A 12,280-nucleotide genomic window follows, 5' to 3' on the forward strand; every position below is an offset into this window, starting at 1 on the left:
TTTGTTCGAGCCTCCTAACACGCTAAATTCACTAATTCCCTCTTTATCCCGTCAAACCTCTCGATACTAATCCCGACAAAATCCCACAAATATCATCCATTACCCGAAAAAAGAATCGACTGCATCATTACTCGAACAAATTCCCGACCAATTCCCAATACCAATCCCTCCCTTTACGCAATTTTCCTCGAACCCCTTAATACCGTTTACGCGAGCAAAGATAGGAAGAAAAAGAAAAGAAAAATCGCGATATCCCGCGACTACAGGCAAAGGTGACCGCACTATGGGCAGAAAGGGAGGTCGCCGGAGGGGGCGTCCGAGGCGAAAGGAGGGTGGCATCTGGTGGTGGAAGTGGCATTAGGAAGGGGTAAGGCTGAACGCATCCCTGCCAGACCGGCCACCTGCCTACCAACCCTGTCTGCTCCACCACGCTTCCCAGTATTCGAGCGATCGCTACTACTCGCGCACGCAGTTCCCTGCTGGGATGTGCGTAGACCGCGCCACCGCGCCGACACGCATCGTACTACCGAATTACGTGCCAGCCAACGTAGTGGCAACGTGCTCGAGGTGACGTGTCCGTCGCGATACCCGCGAAGAAGGAAAAGAAAGAAAGGAGTCTCATAGCTGCCGCCTGTGCACGAGCAACCGCACCGACGAGTACGTTCGTCACGCCACCGTTGCTCCCCCAGCTATGGATCCGCCGGGAATCACCGCGCTGGTATCCCACGAGTGCCCCTGAACGACGCAACCCGTGCGTACCTCGGCTGCCGCTGCGTATTCGCAGCTCCTCGACTCGGCCGTGCCTCGACGACACGTTTCTCGTTTTCTGTCCGTTGGCGGAGCTTTGGAACGGACGCGAACGAAGATGGATGATGCCCCGCGTGTTTCGATGCTCGAAACGTGATTAATGGACACGGTGTAAATTCGGGATTTCGTTTCGTACGAGAGCCGCATCAATGTTTACCGAGTTTAATAGGTCAAACGAGGAGCACTCTCGCGCTCGAGCCTCGCAGGCAACGGGTTGCTCGTTTCGATTGCCCATCAACGTCCCTCCTCTTTCGTTTATCGCCACTGGGGACTTGTTAAGGACACTGTTAACGAGCAACGAGCTCGCCAGTTTCTCCGTGTCGATCGTCACGCGATAAAGAATTCTAGTGGGAAAATTTGGCAGCGAAATGGGATTACGCGTTCCCGACAGAGGCGATCAATCACCCGACGAGAATGCATAGGATCGAGTCGATCCAACTCAGCTGACGAAGAGATTACTTTTCAAATTTTACGCGTCTGAGAATCGAACGTTGAAAAAAGTTTTGAAGAACGCGTATTAACGAACTTGGTAGATGTATATATATATGGAAAGTGATGCTTCAACAATCGTCGACCCTAAAAAGAGAAATTAAGAAATGCGTCGACTTTGATCAAATTTCTCTATCCTCGTGATCGATCAAGTGAACGAGGTTCGAGGGATGAGAATAACACGAATGAATTGTCGAATCTTCGTCGTGGATGCTCGGTGATAATTTAGAGTAGGTAGCTTCTTCTGACTTCCTTCTTTCTCTCTCTCTTCCTCCTCCTCTCTCTCTCTCTCTCAGTTTCGACAACACACTTGACACGAACACACGACCGTTGGTGTTCCACAACGAACGCTGCCTAACATGGCTACGTGTTTCGACCAAGCTACGTTTCAAGCTCCACAAAGGAACGAGGTCATTAGGTACGCGAGAAGGCAGGAAGGGTCGAGGGAAGTTGGCCACGCGAGAACGAGTTACCCCGCCACTTCTGCCGGTTCCTTTCTTTCATCATTTCGTGAGAGCGTCACCACGGTCAACACTTCGTAGTTCGATCTCCTCTCGAAGCCTCGAGCCGCTCGACAAATCTCTAGCAAACACACGAAACACTCGGGAAACCGATTGCAACGGTACTAATTCCGATCTCGTTTGAGTGGACCGAAATATCGAACGATCGATCGACCAGATGTGTCTGGAGTGTGACTAATTCTGGCCAATCGGTTGGAAGCGACGGGCGAACGGGCTGAATGGGTCTTGTGACAAAAAGAGAAGAACTCAATGACGTAAGAGTGGAAAAGTGTCGAGTTACGATGGAGACAGATCGAAATCCACTTAAATATTGGTGTGTAACCAAGCATGAACTCGCCGATTCGTCGTACGTTCTCTTTTTGATAACTGTCGTCAGATAGTGCGGTGGATCGTTGATCGGTTAAGGTGGAAAGTTCTTTGAGGCGGTCGCGGCGGAAAGCTCTTATTCAGGGGCCGTCGAGCACGTTCTTTATTCGTGCTTAAACGGGGGATCAAGTTCGAGGCGTTACATCGAGTTGCTCCTCAAATTGCGGTAAATCGAGAAAAGGAAAGAGACGGGTATATGGATAATTCGAATTCTGAAAAATAAATTAATTCGCACGAAACCCTTGTCGTTGTTCTCTGACAAGGCAAATCTAATCCGAAACAAAGACAGAAGAATCTTTTCGTATTTACTTCATCGATGGTCTAATTAACTTCTCCCATTGAACCCCATCCGAATCGAGGCAGAGAACGATCCTCCTGTTCAACCAGCATCGATCATCATCGAATTAGCAAAAATCGTTGAGAAAAATTTGTCGAGAAGCTTATCGAAAGCGGATAACAATGACAATCGTTCCTTTCGAAATCCTCGGTCGTGAAGCAATCGGTAAACCTGAGAAGTCCATTCTTCTTGATTAGAGACCTCGAACGGATTCTCCACAAGATGAAAGAAGAGAGAAGATAGTCGGCTACATGTTGTCCCGATTCATTCGAGATCTTTCAGTGGATAGTGCCGTGGAAGAAAGAGGAAAGAAGAAGAAGAAGAAGGGGGAGGATTCTGGTGCGTCGGTTTTGTGACCGTTCGGTCAGCGGGCCTTGGAGAAGTCCCGCGACGGTTCCTATTACAAAGTGGTCGCGATCGAGGCCGGTGAACGTAATGTGGCCCGGATAGGCGAAGAGATGATGACGGTGACTCCGTCCACCTCCGATGTCGCTGACAAGGCAGTGTCCACGGACGATGGTGGCAGTGGTATGGAGGTGGCACGCCTCGAGGCCGTCCTCGCCGCCCTGGTGGAGACCAAGGTGGAGGCGATCAAGGCATCCTCGGCCTTGGGCAAGCGTTCTGGTAGCGCGCCGGCCAGCCCTCGCCGGCTCAGACTCACCTCAACATCGACCGCCTCCTCCTCCCTTAATCACCAACATCGAAGGAAGAGTCATCATCATCATCACCACCACCACCACCACCACCATCATCATCGTAGGAGGCACGACTCGGCGCCGTGCAACGACTTCATCGACGACGCCACCGATCATCGGCACAATGGGCATCATGGTGAGTTGGATCAAGATCAAGACTTGATTGTACCTTTTCTTACTTCTTAGAGAAGTTGAATTCAGAACGTTTGAATTCTTTTGAAAAAGAAAATGTAGTGATTTATTATTATCATGTATTAGAGGAATAGATTTCTTTTTGGTTTTTTGTCTTATATACGAAGTTGTGTGTAACATAAAGAAATTATACTTGTTTTATATTTAATTTTCTTAAGTATTTTATATTTGTTTTACAACTGAGATTTTATTAAAATGTCACATGTAGTGTTTAAAAATATTTAAAAATTTTTGTCATTTTCATTTTTTATTAGAGAAGGTAAATTAAATCTGATTCTTAAAAAAACTTTCTAATTTTACTTAAAAGTTGAAGGAAATTAATTTAATAATTGTTTTAATCTAAAATTTTTATTTTATTGTGTAATAAGTTTAATTAAAGTTCAAAGATTTTTCTTTCAATAATAAAATCTTATTTGAAAGATTAATTTTTTGAAGCATATTAAGATTAAACTTTAAATATTGTATGTAATATGTTATATTACAATGATTTTCTTATACAAAATATGATCATATTAAAAAGGGAAATATAATTTATGCGTTATATTATATTTTCATACAAAAGATCAATTATTATACGTTTGCCAATACCTGTATGAGTTATTCTACGCATCTTTGACAAATTAATGTTAAAGGGGATCACTTTGAGAAGGTTGCAACAATATCCAAGGTGCTCTTTAAAACAGAAAGTTTCCACAGCAAACTTTAATGGTCTGATGATAGTGTTTGACTTGTGTTTTGTCTGAATTCTCTTTATCCCTTTGAAACAACGCAATACCCATAAAAGGGAGTGTTTGTTTGAAGGTTAAATTGCCTCTTAAAGATTTTTCTTCAAGAAAATCTTTCACAATTCTTGAATTTTCTCCCCGAATTGTCCCACAATTCTGAAACGCTCAGCATCAAACAATAAGCATAATTCTTGTCAAAAGTTGCATCGATTTTGCAACGTTTTGTGTCTACACTTAAATGAAGAAAATGCAACGAACGAAATAATACAGGAAATAGAACAGAGAGCAGGGAATATAATGGATGCATGCAAGAAAATTTGCATTAATTAACCCCGCGATTATCGAATATTAAATCATTTAATTGGATTTAGTTCTCTCGGTGGACTGCATCGATGGGCGAATCAATATGTGGAGCAGATAGAAATTATTCGAAATTGAAGTGATGACACTTTTTTTTTTTTCGATCTCGTATTAATTTCGTATTAAGAATGTATTACCTTTTGAAATTTATTGGTTTTCATTTACTGTCAATTTAATGACACTTGAATCATTATTGTATTGGAAAAAAATTAGATTCTCTTTGAGAAGATACTCAAAAGTATCAAAGGACGATTCAAAAGTAAAAAAGAATCAAAGTGAAAAGTCCGTTCAGTAGTATAAGTGTAAGTAAGTAGTATAAGTAAATATTAGAATTGACTGATGACGATCCAAGAATTATATTTATATTTTTTTACATAAAATCATCAAATTTGACAATGATAATTTGTTTAAATTTTATTTATACTCAAATATATGATATTATTAATATTATTCTATTAATTAAAGTATTTTCACGTAACTAATTATCCGAATTTCGATCATTCGATGACCGATTATTCGCGCACGAGTATTTATATTTAAAGTTAAATAATTGAAAATATAAAATAATTTATCAAATCATCAATTATGTATTAATCACAAATTCGATTTTTTCTATTTATCAAATTGTTTACAAAAATTTATTAATTAATAATATTAAAAAATTAACAAGTTGGTTCCATTGTTATTTTAATAATCCAATGACTTGATAATTTTCTAGAAAAAAAAATCGATCACTGTAAAATCATGTAGATTTTAAAAACAAATCTTTGCATGACTTTTAAAACAATCTAATACGATTTTTTTTATTTTTATTCCCATAAAAAAAAAAGAATGAACAAAAACGATTTGGTAAATGGATGCTATCAAGATGGATGACAATCACTCGACAGGGATACAATTTCTTTACGAGATTTTGTGGGATGAAAACGAGCGAAAATGAAAAATGGATGAGAGAGAGAGGACTAATGACTCACGATCGACCCACGTACAGCCACAAACGAAAAAGGTTATTAAGGGCATCTGATGAAAATCATTTTCCAACAGAAATTCAAATATTCATGCTTTCCATTAGATCTTCGTGAAATTATTATCGACCGATTACTAGTCTCTCTCTCTCTTTCTCTCGTGATGAGAATGTATCGAAAATGAATTCATTTTGGGCGAAGTAAGATCAGGGAAAAAACTTGATGTTTTGTTATATACATTTTGCAAACAGTTTGAAACAGTTCATGCGTTATTATCGTAATTGGAAATTGCGTTTAATGAAACTTTACCAGCAATAGAATTAAATATTCATTTTGTCAATTGTAGATACGATGGATCATTAATCAATGTTCTATTCATGTTGCATACAGAGAGTGCACGATTAAGCACGCCATTGTTTATTCGTAAATGCGCAACGTGATGAGACATAGTAATTGTGAATTTATTTTATGATGTTATATACTTGGGAAAAAAGTGTACAGTTCAAACATATGCACAAAAGCACACACAATCGAAATAGAAATTTTCAATGCAGGGTGTTTTAAAGAAAAAAATTTTTGTCGTGATATAGAAATAATTATAAATAAATAAATAATTACTTTCAAATTCACAAGAGTTATTCGAATTAATTGATCTCAGATATCTTCACAATTTCTAAAATTTGACGCACTTTTGACAAAATTAATAATAGTATCGTTAAACAAAAGTGTAATTATATATAATTTATGTATAATAATTTTCATGATACTAGATTTCAATCCTAATAATTCGTGTGTAATATATATGGAAATACATATTATTGATTGGTAATTTGACTGTTAAATTATATTCTATATATTCAAAATAGATCAAATCTAATATTAATTTTTTTTACAGTAGTTTATAAAATTCATTATATCATTAAATGAAAAGTTATAGAAAATTGAGTAATCAATTCATAGAAAAATTATTCTAAAACTATGCTGTAACGATTATACATGATAAATATCTTTTATACAACAGCCATTACTTATGAATTATGTAATAAAAGCATGATATGTTATTTGAAATTTCAACATCTCGAATATCATCAAATTTCAAAAATACACTAAATACACATTATATTCATTTTTAATGCCTCTGTGTCTAAGTTTAACTTATTGTAAAAATAAATTTTACTCTATGTAAAGTGCGCCGATGTAATTTATATTTTGACGTAGGGTTAGCTTACGTCAAAGAATAGTTTGCACAAAGCGTAAATCGATAAATACAATGATAACATTGTAACATTCATAAAATTTATCCTAAAATACATAATTTCTACTTTATAAATATATTTTCCAACATTTTCACGTACAATTATCCTGATTAATGTAAATCTTTTTTCAAATAAAAAAATTTGTGTTATCGATGAAAGACATCCATAATGTGATTGATGCAAATCGTAAATTATATTAAATAAACATCACTCGTAATTGCTATACTTCGTTTGTGATTGACATTAAAATATTTTATCAATTTTTATATCTCGTGAATTATTAATTGCAAATGATTATATTGAAATAAAATTTCGATAAAAAATTCCATCGTTGGAAGCAGAAATGTCACAGTTATTCGAATAAGTAACTCTGTTTTTCTATTAAAAAGCTAAAAAAACCTTCGAAACATGATAATTGATTGTTCCATTAATAGAAATTCCAATAATCGAGATTCTATTGAATAAGAAAAATTAATATGCTTGAATATTTTCACAAGGGTTTCAGAGACCAGTCGGTATACAAATTCTTTGAAAATCGCTTGCACAGTTCAAAGATTCCTCTTTCTCGATCAATATTTACTTTCATAATTCAGTGTTGATTCGGTGTTCGGATCTGTCAACTGGAAATTTAAACCATTATTCTGGAGTGTTTTTCAAGGAATACCATCGACTACATTCGATTGACTTTCAACGTCGACACGCATTGTTCGTATTCGTGTGATAAATGGAAATAAATGTCGCATTGTTGCAGGTAAAACACGGCGGAGAGCGTCAGAAAGTCCACGACGTCCAAAAAAAAAGCGCAAACACTCGAAAAGCCCGCACATCCTTCACGGTGTAATCCAAGACGTCCCGGCCGGTCTTGATTCACGTTTAGAGCTTTTTGGGATGGATGGTGATCAAGATCTCGCATTGATAAACTTTGAAAGGACTCGAGAAACTCTCAGCGATTCCTGTGAATATCCACAGTTGCACCGAAGTGCCTCATATTTTCCCCAAAGTACTGCTCAATTGTAAGTCTACTCGTAGTATTTCGTGTTATTTAGAATGTCACGTGTTAGATCATTCGTATCATCAAGAAAGTTTTATCGTATCATCTTTTACGATAATAAAATACGATGAAACTTAAGAATTTTAAACCTGTGCAACGATATTTTAACGTCATTAGGTTAGTTAGGTTATGTCGATTTATGCGAAGATTTGGAACAAAAATCATAAATTTTAAATCAATTGATTCTATTCTTTCTTCTATGAAAGAGTACAAAGTGGTTTATCTTTTTAATAATATTTGATGTTTGTTTTCTACCATTTAATTATTTTTCTTAATTTTCTCGTCGATCCTTATGGATGGATCTAATTTTCTAAATTATTGTATTTATATATTGTAGCATGTAATTGTTTTTATTCCCTGATAACAATCACTTTGTATCTCTGAAACAAATGAATTTGATTATTGATGTAAATATTTAATTATATCGTGATGATGTATTTGTTAAATGTTTCATCGTCACGATTGAAAATGTTAATACGTTATTCGATACATTTAATCATTTTTTTTTTCGAATCGATCAATTCATCATCTTCTGATAATTAAATTCATCAGAAATGCATCTGGTAATAAGAAAGAAAAAATGTCACGTTTCTACAATGCAATTATTATATCGATGATCGTTTAAGATTAAAATTAAAAAAAAATTTTTAATACTTGAAATAATAAAATTTTCACGATTTCGAATTGAAAAGTTTGACTATGAAATTATCATTAAATTGCAATTTCAACATTTCAATTGTTGTAATTTAGAGAGAAAATAAAGAGAAATAGGCAGTGGTGAAATCTGTAGTTTAGAATTAAAACTATTTCGAAGTATTTAGTGAAATAATTTTTGTAATTTTGAATTCGCAATTTTACTGTCACAAAATTTTAGGGATAGATAAAGTTATTGAAACTCACAAATATGTAGCAGAATAATTTATTGAACTAACTTTGAATTGAAAGTAAAAATTTGAAAGATTAAAAATTTCAGCCTCTAAGGAAATGGCGACAAGAAACGAAAATTGATAATTAAAATTTGATTAAAAATTTCACGAACAGAATAAACAAAGAAATAATAAAAATCGTAATCCAAAACGTTTTACAAAAATAATCAAACATTTTTCTTCGAGCTTAAACATTAAAAACCCTGGAAATATCGCTTCAACTTTCACACTGTACCTTGTTTATTTCCGTCTGGTACAAATACCCCTTTGCAACATTGCAATTTCAAAGGATGAGACGAGGAGACATTCGTAGGCGTGTTTGCAAAGAAAAGAGAAGAGAGAAAGAGAGAAAGAGAGAGAGGGGAGGAACTCGATTTAAATGCAATATACTGCAGAACTGGGTCATCGTCGGTGCGTAGTTGCACATCGTTGGTCTCTTCGTTAGATGTTCCATCCAATACCATTTCATAGGATCGCCAGGCGAACAAAGCGTATTCGACCGTGTAATGAAACTCAGATTGTCGGTGACGGTTGTTACGTGGAAAAGATCAAGAGGAGAGACGTTATTTTGCCAGGAGGCATTTACTTTTTCATCAATCCGCTTCGACGATCGAGTTTTTCCTTTCTTTCTTTCTTTCTTTTTTTCTTTTTCATTTTAAACGTTACTCAGGAGTGCAGCAGTGCACGATTTCTGTACGTACGAAGATAAATTTCACATTGCTTTTAATTTAATTTTCACATAATTATAATTTTAATTTTGATTAATTTTATATTAAGACGAGGATATGTTTTATTGGAAATGGAAGATAAAAAAAACTGTAAAATTTGAAATTCATACATTTTATGCAGTGAAAAATTAATGTAAAAGTATGATTTTTTTACTTATTGATTAAAATTGTTTTGTATCGAGTTTCATTTTTGAAATTATGTTCATACGGATTTTTTTTCAACAAATTTTCTTCATACTTTTGAAGCCTCGAACGTTTTCTTATGCAATAGAACATCGATTAACACGAGATCATTCTGAGAAAAATGATTTTCATTTTATAATTAATATTAATACTAATAGCTGTGTGTTATTTTATACAATATTTAAAAATCGTTTAATTTTTAATTATTCTCCAATTAAACGAAACTGAAAGAAACATTAGAAATTATTTTTAATTTCTCTCTACATTATCACCATACGTTATGGTAGTATTTATACCAAAATCTAACTTATCATTGGACCATACCACTTACAGCTCCACCAGATTTAAAAGACAACAGAAACAACACGTTTCTACGAGCCAAAGCAATATATAATATGTTTGTACAGCGTATACAGTCGGCATAAGATCGACAATAGCCCTTCTTTTGTTCGACGTAATGATGTGGTTCCCCCACTCCCCTCCTTTAGAAACTGCCGCACGCTGAAGCACCTCTATCCATATTTTTATCATGATTCTTCCAATTACGATCTTATTCTCTTCCAAGATTCCTTGATTTTCCTTCCAATTTCATTTCTACCCCCCTCATTAATCTTTATTTTCGTTATATAATCGCAAATTTTTTCACGCTATATATATATATATTTAAATTTTATTTATTATAAAAATCACTAGTAATTTCATTCAATTCGCGAAGATTAAATAAATGTGTATTATTCTTCAGGTTCTTTTTCTTTTAAATTTTACGAGTTAACCTTTTTTTTCTTTTTTTTACATTTTTATTTTATCGGTCTATAAGATAACCTATAAGATAGATATCGGTTTCTCTTGTTCAAGTTTATAAGACGTATTGAAATATGTACACGTGCAACGTGATTATACACAGGACGTGTGTATATATATATATATATATACGCTTTTCTTCATTTAATCTCAGTTTAAAAAGTAATACTTGAAAAATATGGCATGACCTATATTACGAATACGTCAGATGTTTTATCAGGCGGCTTTGTCCGACACATTTCTGGATCGAGCCACTTGTACGAAAGTTGAAACGTCTTTAATTATGGATTAACCCGCTAAAGGATTAGGAACGATGCCGCGGTAAATATAACGCGTTCATTAATTTCCTGATTTCTTAACGAACAAAATACGTTGCCATTAAGTGAATTAATTCATCAGAAATTGATATCAGCGATGTCGGTAAAAAATTGATATTCGATTAACTTATATACAGCATTTTATCGATGTGTCCCAAATTTATTTAAAACAATATTATAAGTGCAAAATGTGAGATGAATTAAAAGATTTGTACAACTATTGAATGAGAATTTCAATGATAAAATTAATATAACAATAATTATATTTCTTGATCATTTACAGGTTGTAGTTTATTAATTTTGTACAAATTGCAAACTTTTTTTTATTTTTCAAAATTGTCCAATTGTCGAATTAGAATAATAGAATTTGCAAAATATTTTGTTCTTTATAACAGTTGCAATATATTTCTATATTTAAATGGAAAATTTATTATAATTAGATATATCGAGGTTTCAATCAAGTATTTTATAATGTAAAATTCAATTTTATTTTAATATAGTAGTTTTAAAAGATTCCATTATTTTGTAACAAATTTTGTAATTCAGAAAAATTTTCGAGGATTAATATATAATTTTATTTAGAAAAAAACTTTTTTCTTTTTGTATCTCATTATATATAAATTTTTTTTTTAATACACTTTTGATTTGAAATATTTGTCTTTTTACATCGTATTTTACTTATTAATTCAATGAAACATATAAATCGATATATATTACATTTTTCATCTTTCATTTCAGTTGAATAAAATAAAATTTTAAAATGTCTCAAATCTATTGTTGTATAAAGGATATTTTAATTAAAAAATAAAACGTAATAAATGTAAAAATATACAATATAGTTCCTATCCCAGAGACACATTGAATATTTTCCTTGCGAAATTTAATAAATATTTCATGAAAAAAAAATGCTTTGAAGAATACGATATAAATAGTCTTTCTCGAGGAAATCGATTTGTCACTTGATTAAAATCGGGATTTCGTATTAAAATTTTAAATATCGTGTATGTTAAATTGTATGTTAAATTTCGTTGAACTATTTAAATAAACGCGTATCAACAGAATTAAAGTTTTGATTGAAATTATTATTTATATTAATTTGATAATTACACGTTAGAATTTCAATAAGATTGCTTTCGACAATAATAGCACAATAATTTTATTCAAAATAAAAATTCCTACTTAAAATTTTGATTAACTAGAATTTAAATTTTAGAGAAATTTTATAAAATTTATCATTTCAATATAATTATTATAAATGTAATTTTTCTTCAAATAAAATTAACTGTTTTCGATAATGTTTAAAATTCTGACACATCAAATGTCGATTTCACAACTTCTAATTTATTAGTCGAGCAACTACAAGTATCGATTTAGTTTGCAAAGTATAATGCAGTATTTTACTTTGCTCTAATAGTGGGTTCTTCCAAGACATAGATTGCAAAAGTGTATTGAAATATTTAACGGTTGAACGAAACTTCGTCAATGTTATAAAGTTTCACTCTTGTATTCAAGTATTTTCGGCGTAGATCTTGGAAACTATTAAATATTAATTTCAATTTTG

General features: G+C 33.6%; 1 protein-coding gene across 1 annotated transcript in view; it reads left to right on the forward strand.

The window, feature by feature from the left end:
- Window positions 1–309: 309 nt before the first annotated feature.
- The window catches only part of LOC108003700 (polycomb group protein Pc), a 47,887-nt gene continuing 35,916 nt past the window's right edge, over window positions 310–12,280 (forward strand). The window contains exons 1-2 of the mRNA XM_028669639.2: window positions 310–3,351; window positions 7,465–7,726. Coding sequence (XP_028525440.1) covers window positions 2,979–3,351; window positions 7,465–7,726 — 635 coding nt within the window. The 5' untranslated portion in view covers window positions 310–2,978. The remainder of the gene's footprint in view (window positions 3,352–7,464; window positions 7,727–12,280) is intronic.

Source organism: Apis cerana, linkage group LG12 (assembly GCF_029169275.1).
Source record: "Apis cerana isolate GH-2021 linkage group LG12, AcerK_1.0, whole genome shotgun sequence".
NCBI classification, from domain to species: domain Eukaryota; kingdom Metazoa; phylum Arthropoda; class Insecta; order Hymenoptera; family Apidae; genus Apis; species Apis cerana.